The sequence below is a fragment of the Erythrolamprus reginae genome, chromosome 6, assembly GCF_031021105.1.
Source record: "Erythrolamprus reginae isolate rEryReg1 chromosome 6, rEryReg1.hap1, whole genome shotgun sequence".
In the NCBI taxonomy this organism is placed as follows: Eukaryota; Metazoa; Chordata; class Lepidosauria; order Squamata; family Dipsadidae; genus Erythrolamprus; species Erythrolamprus reginae.
This window is the reverse complement of record NC_091955.1, coordinates 81,246,981-81,261,802: the sequence shown is the minus strand read 5'-3', so window position 1 is coordinate 81,261,802 and position 14,822 is coordinate 81,246,981. Positions and strand designations below refer to the sequence as shown.

General features: G+C 40.1%; 1 protein-coding gene across 2 annotated transcripts in view; it reads right to left on the bottom strand.

Annotated features, from left to right (window-relative positions):
• The window catches only part of IPO8 (importin 8), a 65,014-nt gene that overhangs the window by 37,348 nt on the left and 12,844 nt on the right, over positions 1–14,822 (bottom strand). For both annotated transcript variants that reach the window (XM_070756420.1, XM_070756419.1), the window contains exons 5-11: positions 13,987–14,143; positions 11,391–11,480; positions 9,936–10,030; positions 9,537–9,621; positions 6,902–7,036; positions 2,800–2,899; positions 620–696 (exon numbers count right to left, since the gene is read on the bottom strand). In XM_070756420.1, coding sequence (XP_070612521.1) covers positions 620–696; positions 2,800–2,899; positions 6,902–7,036; positions 9,537–9,621; positions 9,936–10,030; positions 11,391–11,480; positions 13,987–14,143 — 739 coding nt within the window. The remainder of the gene's footprint in view (positions 1–619; positions 697–2,799; positions 2,900–6,901; positions 7,037–9,536; positions 9,622–9,935; positions 10,031–11,390; positions 11,481–13,986; positions 14,144–14,822) is intronic.

Sequence of the window (14,822 nt, the reverse complement as noted above, 5' to 3'; positions counted from 1 at the left end):
CTTCAGTCAAATAATATTTTCTCATGTTGCTTTTGATCTTTCCCCCAACTAACTTCCGATTGTATCCCCTTCTTCTTGTGTTCACTTTCCTATTAAAAACACTTCCCTCCTGAACCTTATTTAACCCTTTAACATATTTAATTGTTGAATAATATTACAAGCCTGTTTTTGTCTTATCAGACATACATTACAATTTACAAATACATCAAAACTAACATCAAACACACAGAGCTTACTACATCAGTCATAGTGAATCAGCAGAATGAACAGAGAGAGCAGAGAGAGAGAATTATGCTTTCTGGCTCCCTCTTATGGCAATTTGCAACACTACCGCTTAAAGCTATAGTACTTCAACACATACAAGCATTCATTGTTAGCTTGCAAACCCAACTGTTTTGTACAAAGTACTAACAGATAGCATTCCAATTGTAGGAATGGTACAAGTTACATACTCAAGCACAAAGATCCTAAAGATAAATACCAGTATATATTTAATACTTTATTTTACAACTGGAAGGACATGAATATAAATGCCTCAACTGTACTTAAAGAACACACAGACAAATACTATTCGACTATTTTAAAAGCCATCATATTTTGACAAAATTATGAGACGTACCTCTTTTCGCTTTTTCGCCGCAGTGTACAGAAGTATCTGCGCTGCTGTCGTAGGGGATACGTAATCCTCAAACACATCTTGAAAAATTTGGAAACGGATATTACTACACAAACACTGACAATTTAAGAAATCATTATAAATGTGACAAAACATGGATAGGCTAGTAATTGGTTTTTATGTAAGCTCTTTTTTGCTTTAGAATATAAAAAAAGAAAGTAATGGGGATAAAAACGGCATATAAATCTAATGAATGAATGAATGAATGAATGAATGAATGAATGAATGAATGAATGAATGAATGAATAGAAAAATAAACAATATAAAGATAAAGAACAAAAAAACACAAGATCAAAAGAATTTTAAAAGGCCAAGAATCTCCAAGTAGATTACCTTGAACTTCGTAAAAGAAGTGTAAATCCTGACTAGCCTTGGCTGCACTGCCAAAGTCATTTTTCTAACCTTTGGTCACAAATGCTTCTGACCACGACCAAATTGGGTTAAAACCCCCCAAAAAGCACTTTTTTTTTTCATGGCTCATTTCCCCTTCAATGCCATTTTTTTTTTGTAAGCACCAAATTTTCAAAATTACCAAATCGGGTTGCGGGCAAAGTTATGGAATGAATGATCATCGTGGCCAAAGGTTCTACTGTACTTTACTATTTCATTTTTCATCACCTGTCCATGGCATGATCCTCAACTGAAACAAACATGTGTATCTTTATAATATAGTATATAATATAGATGAGCTGGGGTGGCGCAGCAGGTAGAGTGCTGTACTGCAGGCCACTGAAGCTGACTTGTAGATCTGTAGGTCAGCGGTTCAAATCTCATCACCGGCTCAGGGTTGACTCAGCCTTCCATCCTTCTGAGGTGGGTAAAATGAGGACACGGATTGTGGGGGCAATAGCCTAGTTCTGTTTAAAAAAAAGTCCTATTGCTAACATGTTGTAAGCCACCCTGAGTCTAAGGAGACGGGTGGCATAAAAATTGAATAAATAAATAAGTAAATAGTAATCACTTGAGAGATGAACTGCTCACAACCAACGTCTTATCTTTTTACTACATCCTTATTTTGCGTCTGTCAACTTCCTTTCCCACTTTTTATACACTTTTCTCGACAATCATAGTTCATAAGTTTATGGAAAACAGGAGCTTAGGAGTGGGGTGGACTGCATAAGCAATCATATGTATGGGCACTCTGCAGTACAGTATAATATGTCATCCGCTTTTGTACAAACAACCCCCCCAAGTGTTGGCTGATATAAATGCACAGCAATTGTTGGTACAGGGTACATGTTTGTTAGGGTTTGCCACTGTAAACCTGTACTATCACTTTAACTGTTAAATATTCTAGGCTGGTTCGTCATAAGAGGGCGCCAGTACTCCTTCCCTCAAATGACGCTGTAACGTTCATTTCTGCTCAGTCATTTTTACTTTGCCTTGATGGGGGGAGTGTATTTGCTTAGTGCTTATCATCTTGTATTTGCTTAGTGCTTCTTATGGAATATTTCTATCTTTTGTCTATATGTAAATAGCACTTATTAAGAATAACTAAGTCTGTGTCTTTGTTTCTTTGGCTTTATCACACACCCACACTCTGTTAAAATTCTCTGCTCGGTGTATGTCAACGGTCTCATAGCCTAGCTGTACCAACAGCAATAATAATAATAATAATAATAATAATAATAATAATAATAATAATAATAATAATAATAATAATTTTTAATTAGATTTGTATGCCGCTCCTCTCCGAGAACTCGGGGCGGTTCACAACAATAACAATATACAAATCCAATATTTAAAAACACAATTTAAAAACCCTTATTAATAAAATAATCACACAACCCAATCAAACCATACATAAAGCAGTAGTTAGGGGAGATGTCAATTTCCCCATGCCTGGCGGCAAAGGTGAGTTTTCAACAACTTAGAAAAGGCAAGGAGGGTGGGGACAGTTCTGATCTCCGGGGGGAGTTAGTTCCAGAGAGCCAGGGCCGCCACAGAGAAGGCTCTTCCCCTGGGCCCCACCAGACGACATTGTTTAGTCAATGGGACCCAGAGAAGGCCAACTCTGTGGGACCTTATCAGCCGCTGGGATTTGTGTGGCAGAAGCAATGTGTATCGTCACCAGGCATTTTCCAGAAGCAGATATCAGTGACAACAGACAAATAAAAAATTACCAAACTTAATGCGAATGTATTCATATGGGTCCTCCTGCCACAGTTCTTCGTCCTCATCTTTATAACACATCAGAGAAAAGATGACATCTTCACACAAAGTCTAATAAGAAAAGCAAAGAGGAAATAAAATGTAATTGAATATGTTTGTTTATTCAACCTTTATTTTTTATCTGTTTTCTCCACAGTTAGAACTTTTATGAGGTGGTAGATTTGTATGCTGCCCGGAGTCTTCGGAGAGGGGTGGCATACAAATCTAATAAATACATATAAATAATATATATAAGAGATAGCCAATGGCCCAAAGCAGGGTTGAAATGCTCTTGCTTCACTCGTGCCTATCGGTCGTCAGAGAGCTGGTCGTGAAGGGCCTGCGAGCCTCTACCCACGCACCCAGACGCCTCCATTTGGGTTCTTTTAACCTCTGCTCATGCGCAAAGCTTTCTTTGCATGTGCAGAAGGCAAAAGAACCCACATGGTGACGTCCAGGCGGGTGGGCGGAGACTCGCGCTCCCTGCACTTCTATTCTACTAGTTTTTCTCATCATTCCTTTCACCCATTTCCTCCCATGTTGACTGTATGACTGTAACTTGTTGCTTATATCCTAAGATTTTTATTAATATTGCTTCTTCATTGCTTATTTGACCCCTATGACAATCATTAAGTGTTGTACCACATGATTATTAACAAATGTATATTTTATTTTATGTACGCTGAGAGCATATGCACCAAGACAAATTCCTTGTGTGTCCAATCACACTTGGCCAATAAAAATTCTATTCTATTCTATTCACGACCAGCTCTCCACCAACAGGCCTGAACGAACTGGGGACATTTCACCACTGCTGCCAATGTTTACTAAGCCAAATATAACACTTCCCTTAAAATAATATTTCTAAAATTATGTATGCAGAGAAATTCAATTCAATTCAATTCAATTTATTAGATTTGTATGCCGCTCCTCTTTGAAGACTCCGGGCAGCTCACAACAACAATAAAAACAATATTCTAGCGAAAACAAATCTAATATTAAAAAGCACATAAAAACCCTATCATATTTAAAAAGCAAACAACACATACATATCCAAACTTAAATATAAAAAAAAGCCTGGGGGAAAGGTGTCTCAACTCCCCCATGCCTGGCGGTATAGATGGGTCTTGAGTAACTTACGAAAGACAAGGAGGGTGGGGCCAGTTCTAATCTCCTAATATCATCTGTAAAGGGTTTTAGGAAAGAGATAACATAAAAATGAAAATTCTATGGCAATGCAGCACTCTGGAGTTGCACAAAACATACTGTGCTGCCTCTTTCTGCATCTCCTTAAAGCAGTGCTTCTCAAGTAGTGGGGTGGGCCCCCTGGGGGGAGCGTGGAGCGATGCCGGGGGGGGCAGGTGTTCCTGGGGAATGTGCTTATTTTGCTTTAGGGAGTAGGGGATTTTTGTAGTGAACAATAGCACACAGCACAGAATAGGAGCTATAATGTGCATATAATAGATCTTAAGAGACCCCATGGAAAAATATTTAACAGGGATGAAAAGAAAGGAGGAGAGAGACGGAGATAGTGAGACAAATGTAAGTCTCCCAAAAGCTAAGGTGAGGAAATATAACAAAGCGTATGGTATGAGACGAGGAAAGACCGTTACGTTTACTGTGTCTAAAAATGTTGGGAGTGGACATCATGTGTTGGTTATGACCTATAAAGCCCTTCATGGCACCGGGCCAGAATATCTCAGGGACCGCCTTCTGCCGCACGAATCCCAGCAACCAGTTAGGTCCCACAGAGTGGGTCTTTTCCTGGTCCCGTCAACCAAACAATGTCACTTGGCAGGACCCAGAGGAAGAGCCTTCTCTGTGGCGGCCCCGACCCTCTGGAACCAACTCCCCCCCAGAGATTAGAATTGCCCCCACCCTCCTTGCCTTTCGTAAGCTGCTTAAAACCCACCTCTGTCGCCAGGCATGGAGGAACTAAGATACACTTTCCCCCTAGGCCTTCACAATTTTATGTATGGTATGTTTGTATGTATGATTGGTTTTTATATAATGGGTTTTTAACTGCCTTTTTTTTTTTTTTAGTATTGGATTTTGTTGTACTGTTTTACTGCTGTTGTTAGCTGCCCCGAGTCTGCGGAGAGGGGCGGCATACAAATCCAATAAATAATAATAATAATAATAATACTGTAATAATAATGATGATGATGATGATGCCAAATAAATTAAGATGTCACTTAAACACATTACACCCCAATCACGCTGATAAGCCACTTGAGTTTTTTCAGCGAAAACATGCTGAATATTGCAAACAATCGTCCTGGCAGAGATGGGTGAGATAATTGAAAGTAATTAACAGAAAATAATTGAATAATAATTAACAGAAAATAATTGAAAAACACTGCCTTAAAGCAACTGCTTCTTTTCCTGACAATGCTCCATAATCCCACTTGATAAAATCTCAGGATTCAGGAATTAGTACTTTAGGACTTCAGACAAATCTCTACATTGGATGGAGGAGTTTTAATGCTGAGGACATGACGCGGATTGCTACATCCCACTCCATCTTTCCTTCTACAATAGATCCTTCATACAAGGATGTGCTATTCTCTACCCATTTAGAAACTGATTTGGAATGCTAAAGCCAAGTTGACTACCCACCTTGGGACATTGTGACTGAAACTTCAATAATAGCTCTAGCACAATTTGTACTATTCGTGGGAATTTGCACTGCAGTGACTCATATCACACCTTTTACATAATGACGTGGGGGGGGGGGGGGACACGACAAATGGCAAAAGATCCACTAGGTAACAGCCTTACATTTGATGCAGTATCTTGTAAGTTAAACATGACTATTTCTGGAAACTGACCTTACAATTCCATCTATCTGCAACTTGGGCATCCTCCTTGATCCACAGCTCACATTAGAGAATCATCTTTCAGCTGTGGCGAGGGGGGCATTTGCCCAGGTTCGCCTGGTGCACCAGTTGCGGCCCTACTTGGACCGGGAGTCACTGCTCACAGTCACTCATGCCCTCATCACCTCGACTACTGTAATGCTCTCTACATGGGGCTACCTTTGAAGAGTGTCCGGAAACTTCAGATCGTGCAGAATGCAGCTGCGAGAGCAATCATGGGCTTTCCTAAATATGCCCATGTTACACCAACACCAGTCTACATTGGTTGCCGATCGGTTTCCGGTCACAATTCAAAGTGTTGGTTATGACCTATAAAGCCCTTCATGGCATCGGACCAGAATATTTCTGGGACCGCCTTCTGCCGCACGAATCCCAGCGACCAGTTAGGTCCCACAGAGTTGGCCTTCTCTGGGTCCCGTCGACTAAACAATGCCGTCTGGCGGGACCAGGGGAAGAGCCTTCTCTGTGACGGCCCCGACTCTCTGGAACCAACTCCCCCCAGAGATCAGAGTTGCCCCCACCCTCCTTGCCTTTCGTAAGCTCCTTAAAACCCACCTCTGTCGTCAGGCATGGGGGAATTGAGATATCCCCTCCCCCTAGGCTTATAAAATTTATGCATGGTATGCCTGTGTGTATGATTGGTTTCTTAAATAAGGGTTTTTAAAATTAACTTAAATATTAGATTTGTTCATATTGTTTCACTATTGTTGTTAGCCGCCCCGAGTCTACGGAGAGGGGCGGCATACAAATCTAATAAATGAATGAATGAATGAATGAGAATGAATGGATGGATGAATGAATGAATGAATACACAAACAAACAAACAAACAAACAAACAAATAAATACAGGCATGTGTAAGACAGAAATAGAGGCAAATGAAATAACTGTAATTAACTGATTATCTGAACCGCTGCGATGCAGTGGTTCGAATGCAGTATTTCAGGCTAACTCTACCTACTGCCAAGAGTTCGATCCTGACCGACTCAAAGTTGACTCAGCCTTCCATCCTTTTGGGGTCGGTAAAATGAAGACCCAGATTGTTGGGGGACATACGCTATCTTTGTGCCTGCGGCTGAGTTGCCGTTACAGTTATAACTCGCTCAGTTGTTACTTCAGTTTCAAAATTATCATAAAAGTTCTCACTAGTGTTTTCAGAGTTTATCCACGGGCACAAACTGCTACTGTTATACTGACCTGCATATGGGGTTTCATCTGCTTCCAGGTTATACAGTGATGGACTCCCTGGTTCAGATAGTTTAATGTTTGTTGAAGGACACGTGGAGCTACATAGTCTTTCTGCCTGTATTGATCCAAGATTTTTAGGAGTACCTAAAGCAAAATTGAAAGAAAATTGTGACGTAAGTCTATACAATCAGAACTCAACACTGAGCCATCTTGTTTGAAGTATTGTGAAAAAAAACCCTGAACAATCATTTTAAGCAAAGGATAAAAGCTAATGTATTTCTCACATCCTAGATGACATTTTAATTTTAACTAACAGGTTGATATGATGGAGAAAGATCTGACTTAAAGAAGTAAAGCTAGCAATCACATTTCCATAGAAAATGTATCCTGGACTTTCTTAGAGACTCCTGTTGATCCATTAACTATTTCCTGAATTAAAATGATGAAAATGATATCCTTTAAAGAAGATTCCCATTAGGATCATCAGCTGGAAACTGTGGCCCGAATCCAGTCCTCTGAACAGTCAACTAAATGATAACAAACATTACTTTGTTATCATTTAGATATTTCACCAGAAGAGCCCTTCACTCCTCCACTCAAAACAGAATACCCTACGAAAATAGACTAACAATCCTGGGTCTAGAAAGCTTATAACTACAGCACCTAAAACACGATTTAAGTATTGCCCACAAGATCATAAGCTGCAACGTCCTACCGGTCAATGACTACTTCAGCTTCAACCACAACAACCCAAGAGCACACAACAGATTCAAACTTAATATTAACCGCTATATACTTGACTGTAAAAAATATGACTTTAACGATCGAGTTGTCGAAGCGTGGAACTCATTACCGGACTCAATAGTGTCAACCTCTAACCCCCAACATTTCTCCCTTAGACTATCCATGATTGACCTCTCCAGGTTCCTAAGAGGTCAGTAAGGGGCGTACATAAGTGCACTAGTGTGCCTTTCTTCCCCTGTCCAATTGTCTTTCCTTTATCTCATATATCATATATATTTTCTTCCTTTCATATATCTTCTCCTCTATTTTTACATATTATCTTTATATATATTACTTCATGTCGATTCTCTTCCATATGTATTGTGTATTGGACAAATGAATGAATAAATAAATAAATAAAAAATTACTTCCCGTAATAGAACTTTCTGTTTAAGTGAAGTGTCAGTAAAATTAGGGGCTTTTAATGGGTTGTATATGTACTGCTCAAAAAAATAAAGGGAACACTTAAACAACACAATATAACTCCAAGTAAATCAAACTTCTGTGAAATCAAAGTGTCCACTTAGGAAGCAACACTGATTGACAATCAATTTCACATGTTGCCAGCACATTCAACTTTCTACAGAACAAAGTATTCAATGAGAATATTTCATTCATTCAGATATAGGGTGTGTTCTTTGAGTGTTCCCTTTTTTTTTTTTGAGCAGTGTACTAAAATTTAGGCTGTTTCGATTAAGAGAATGCAAGCATCTTCATTATCCATAACAACTTATAAACACAACAGTGATCGGACTCATTCGAGACAATGATGAATCCGCATACAGACGGGAAGTTGAACAACTATCCTTGTGGTGTGACCAGAACAATCTAGAACTGAACACACTCAAAACCGTAGAAATGGTGGTAGACTTTAGGAGAAACCCTTCCACCCTTCCACCTCTCACAATACTAGACAACACAGTATCAACAGTAGAGACCTTCAAATTTCTAGGTTCTATCATATCTCAAGACCTAAAAACATCATCAAAAAAGCACAACAAAGAATGTTCTTTCTGCGCCAGCTCAAGAAGCTCAAACTGCCCAAGGAGCTGCTGATACAGTTCTACAGAGGAATCATTGAGTCTGTCATCTGCACCTCTATAACTATCTGGTTTGATGCTGCAACCCAACAGGACCGACACAGACTTCAGAGGACAATCAGAACTGCAGAAAAAGCAATTGCTGCCAACCTGCCTTCCATTGAACACCTGTATACTGCACGAGTCAAAAAGAGGGCGGGGAAAATATTTACTGACCCCTCACATCCTGGACACAAACTGTTTCAACTCCTACCCTCAAAACGTCGCTACAGAGCACTGCACACCAAGACAACTAGACACAAGAACAGTTTTTTTCCGAACGCCATCACTCTACTAAACAAATAATTCCCTCAGCACTGTCAGACTTTCTACTAAATCTGCACTTCTATTCTACTAGTTTTTCTCATCATTCCTATCACCCATTTCCTCCCATGTTGACTGTATGACTGTAACTTGTTGCTTATATCCTAAGATTTTTATTAATATTGCTTCTTGATTGCTCATTTGACCCCTATGACAATCATTAAGTGTCGTACCACATGATTCTTGACAAATGTATATTTTATTTTATGTACACTGAGAGCATATGCACCAAGACAAATTCCTTGTGTGTCCAATCACACTTGGCCAATAAAATTCTATTCTATTCTATTTTACAGGATATGATCAATCATCTTCCACAATCTCTTATCCAAGGCTTATCCAAGTGGTATAAACAGCACTCTTTTATCTAACAATGTCTTCAGTATGCTACAAAAGAGCAGGTTAAAATGCTTGCTACCATATTGCCATGTTATTTCTCTAAATAAGACAAGCCTTACCTGCTGGATTCCCGTAGCATAAGTTTTCAAGAAGAATTCAGAAAATTCAAAATATTCTTTTGTTACATTTCCGGGACTACCATACCTTTAAAAAGGTAAAAGTAAAAGAACATAAATATATTACTCTATACAAAGATATTAAAGTACACCTCGTTATCATTAAACTTCCCATTAATTTTCACTCATGCAATTAAAGGCAATCTTTAGGGCAAAAGGAAGGGACAAATTCCATTAAAATTGCCAGATTTGTATAGCCGATTGAACATTATTATTTTTTTGGAAGATTTGCTGATATTTGAATTTGGGGCAATTTTTTAAAAAATATTTACAATTTGGAAACATTGTAAACATGCCAAAACAGGATTTAGTAATGTCATTCTTTGTTATTAGCATAATAACCTTTCAAAAAGACGAGCAACAATCCGAAAAGCCCACTTCTTACATTTCCACCACACCAATTCTGGCCGGTCATCTTCATCAACCTGCAGAGTTTCCTAACCAAAGGAAAGAACTATTAGCCATCAATAGCCATGAGAGAGCACTTAACATTAATGCAGCATGATAAGAAGAATCTATAGCTTTCATAGCTTCTAGTCACAATTTAGCAGTAGCAATGGCATTTAGATACCTGAGTGAGGTGGTGGCCTAGAGGTGGAGCTCTCGCCTCACAATCAGGAGGATGGATGGATGGATGGACGGACGGACAGACTTATTGATTGATTGATTGATTGATTGATTGATTTGATTTGATTTATATGCCGCCCCCCTCCGCAGACTCGGGGCAGCTAACAACAGTAATAAAACAGCATATAATAATAATCCAATACTAAAAACAGTTAAAAACCCATTATTATAAAAACCAAACATACATACAGATATACCATGCATAAAATTGTAGAGGCACTGGACCAGATTATCTCAGGGACCGCCTTCTGCTGCACGAATCCCAGCGACCAGTTAGGTCCCACAGAGTGGGCCTTCTCCGGGTCCCGTCAACTAAACAATGTCATTTGGCGGGACCCAGGGGAAGAGCCTTCTCTGTGGCGGCCCCGCCCCTTTGGAACCAACTCCCCCCAGAGATTAGAATTGCCCCCACCCTCCTTGCCTTTCGTAAACTTCTTAAAACCCACCTCTGCCATCAGGCATGGGGGAACTGAGATATTCTTTCCCCCTAGGCCTTACAATTTACGCATGGTATGTTTGTATGTATGTTTGGTTTTATAATAAGGTTTTTTTTAGTTGTTTAGTATTGGATTGTTACATGCTGTTTTTTATCACTGTTGTTAGCTGCCCCGAGTCTGCGGAGAGGGGTGGCATACTAGATAGATAGATAGATAGATAGATAGATGGATGGATGGATGGAGGGAGGGAGGGAGGGAGGGAGGGAGGGAGGGAGGGAGGGAGGGAGGGAGGGAGGGAGGGAGAGAGAGAGAGAGAGAGACAGACAGACAAACAAACAAACAAACAAACAAATACCAAATGGATAAGCCATGGAGAAATATCAGTAGCTGAGGAAGCAAGTTGTTGCCAGAGTTATGCTCATTTTTGCTGGACTCTGCCAGGCAGCGCGATCCGTTGGTTTTTTTACATGATTTTTCCCTGAGACTTTCAACCATTTTAATATAGGTTTTTTTCCCTGAGTTATTCCGTTTCCCCCCCTGATATTTCCCAAACTGCCAATTTCCCTGATTTCTGTTTTCCAGGTTTGCTGGACACCCTCTCTTCTTTTAAAATACAAGAATGTGACAATACAAGACCTCCATATAATTGGATAAAAATGTTCCTCAACCTAAACTCCCCTTTTTGCCAATGCGCTCAAAGGATATTAAAGCTGTCCAGTAATGTAAACCTTACAGGGGGCACGCTTCTGTCAATGACAGTCCGGAAAATCTCCATCCACTGAGTCATCGTTTGGTTATTCACCAGCTGAAGTGGCAAAGCGTACTGAAGTTAAAAAAGGAGGAAAGAAGAGAATATCAATATTGTTGAATACCTTAAATATGCAGCCTCTGACTATATATTACAAAACATACAGACAATTTATTTATTGTCTGTTTTATTTAGTTTCCTAGTATAATTTGAATGTTTATTTAATATCCTATGACTATCACTGTTGTATATACTCCTGGTCAGCTGGAGGATGGCGAAGAGTTTGCAGACTCTGATACAGATAGTGTTTATGAATTAGTGGCAGGTCCTGGGTTACAGGTGTCAGAACAGGTGGGAGGCCAGCCACAGGACGTTGCTATGAGTCCAGACTCCAGTGAAGAAGAGACAGATAATAGATGGTTAAATCCACATTTCAGGAGGGTGCAGAGGCGCAAGGAACGAGTGTTAGGGAAGAGGTATTAAGGGGAGGAACAGGTTAATTACTAAAGTGATTTATTTGTCACGTCCGGGTGCCAGCGGGGAAGAAGGGCGGAGTTTTCAATGTTGTAAATCCATCGTGGACGTGTGCCGATGTGGCTACGAAGGAAGCTAGTTTATTCTCTGCTATTTAAAAGCTGTTTGTGTTGCTTTGAACTACGCTGCCTAGACATAAATCTTAAGATAAGGGAGGAGAGCTGGAGGAATGTTTTTGTATGCCCTAATCATTAAGATATGAGAGGAGAGAATTGGACTGCCTGTAATGCATTTTAAATACGGAGGAGAGGAGAAAATAAAGATGGAGTTTTTGTTTATGAAACCCTGCATTCAGTAAGCGTTATTTCCAATTTAACCAAAGCTCTAACCAGAATCCAGAACAATCACTCAGTGTTGTATCTTATGATTCTTGATAAATGTATCTTTTCTTTTATGTACACTGGGAGCATATGCACCAAGACAAATTCCTTGTGTGTCCAATAGCACTTGGCCAATAAAGAATTCTATTCTATTCTATTCTTTCCCATTCCATTCCATTCTATAATTCAATGTAAACAGTAAAGAAATGTTTGTAAAACGTTTGTAAGAGAACTGATTCAGTGCAATGGTGAAGGTACTGGCCTGGAAATTGGGAGACTGGGTTTTAGTCCTGCCTTAGTCATGAAAGCCAGTTGGGTGGTTTTGAGCCAGTCATTCTCTCTCTCTCAGACCAGCCCACCTCACAGGGTTGTTGTTGTAGGGTAAAAGAGGAGGAGGAAGGAGTACTAGGTATGTTCGCTGCCCTGAGTTATTTAAGGCATGATAAAAATCTAATAATAAATAAGATATAGTCTCATTACATTTTTAATCAAATGCTGTATGTCTAAAAATGAAACACACAGGTTTGAAAGTAGCGGCCCATATTTTTCAGAGTATAAGACACACCGGATTATAAGATAAATCTTAGTTTTGGGGGTGGAAAATAGGGGGGGAAATCTACCTATCAGGTATTCATCTGGCAAGCATCCTTAGTCTGGTCAGCTTCGGCACATTATTTTATCCCCTGGTTAGGGCTGAAAAAAAATCTTCTTTGGAGGAAGCAGCAATGAAAACAAGCCTGCAAAGACTTGGTAATGGGAAAAAAAACTTCTTCAGAGGGAGTAGGAATGAAAGAATCCTGCAAGCCGGGAAGGTCGTTAGCACCTTGTTAGGGCTGGAAATAAAAGCTTTGAAAAAAGCTACATTTGTTATATAAGATGCACACAAATTTTCAGCCTCTTTTTAGGGGAAGGAAGGTGCGTCTTTGTTGTGATTCAGCATGAGGCTGTTCAGGGACCAGCTGCGTCTCTGCTGGATCCAGGCCCGAAGGAGGAGGACAATGAACAGGAGGGGGAGGATCAGGCAGACGGGGGAGAGGAAAGTCAGGAAGAGGATGAGGGGGGAGCAGCCTGAGAGCCCCGGGGGGGGGACTCTCCCCAGCCTGTAGCCTGGCCTCATTGGATGAGGAAGCACAGGCTATAATTGACATGAGACAGAGACGTGCAGCTCAGAGACGGGATCAATTAGAAAGGTATTGGCATCACTGAATTGGCAACAGCTGGGTTTGGGTGTGGTTCTCCTCAGCAGGGTTTAAAAGGCAGGCAAGCCTTTTCAGCCATGTGGAACGTTATCAACTGGAAGTTCTGTGACCATGCTTTGCTTCTCGGCGTCTCTGATCTTGGCTTGTGGCCTAGAAGACTGGAAGACTTGGGGGAGGCGTATGTTTGTTATCTCCAGCGTTGTTTTTGACAGCAAGAATCCTGTTTTATTTCATGGCCTTCGTGAAACATCTTTGAAGTTTCAGCGTGTTCCTGTTTGTAAGGACATTTTCTGTTACCCGTGTTTGCTTTGAATTCTATAAACTGCCTTTGATTTTTACCAGTGTGTCTGGATTCTCTTTTTGGGTTGGTGTTTGCCTCTGGAGGGACCCAGACAGAACAGTCTTATACTCCGAAAAAATACGGTATTTCAAAATATGCATTCGTGGGTCACAATTCCAAAAAGGGGTAGGGTTTTTGGGGGGTAGGTGGGTGAGTGGGAATTCTGATTTCAGTAAACAGGTCCATACCTGAACAAGTGCATAGAAAATTTTTAAGATCTGTTTCTGAAGGAGCACAGAATAATGGGAGTTGTCAGGAAGAAGTTGGATCATCTGCTGCTGAATTCGAGGCAAGAATATTTGCATTGCGGCAATGAGCGGATCTCGTTCCTCAGCTTTCTTGTATCTACGGAAGGAATCAGAACCGAACACATTTCAGGAGTCAGGTTTACTCTTGTTGCATTTGGCTTCGTTTTGATTTTTTTTTAAATGAAATTGCTACCTCTTGTAATCCTTTTCTCATCTCCACAGGACAATACAATCAATCCAAATAAAACAGAAAGGAGAAGCTCTTTTAATTTTCCTAGCGCAGCGCACTAGAGTGAATTTTAATCTTTTTTTAGCACCCTAAATCAGTGGCGTTTTGGAACACAGCCTCATAGTAAATAAAAAAGATATCAGATTGCAGCTCCGATACAGAAACTTACAACTGAGTCACTCATTTCACTTGATCTCTCATTGTTTGGGTGGTCAAACTTTGCCAAATTTACCTGGAGAAAATCCATTGTAGGTAGAAAGGGGAGAGTCTGTGTTTCCAGCAATTAGATTCTCATTCATACATTATTTTATGAATTTTTCTCGACTTAAATGTCAGTGCTTCTCAAATAATAATAAATAATAATTTATTGGATTTCTATGCCGCCCCTCTCCGTAGACTCGGGGCGGCTAACAACAATGATAAAAACAGCATGTGACAATCCAATAATAAAACAACTAAAAACCCTTATTATAAAACCAAACATACACACAGACATACCATGCATAACTTGTAATGGCCTAGGGGGGAGGAATATCTCAACTCCCCC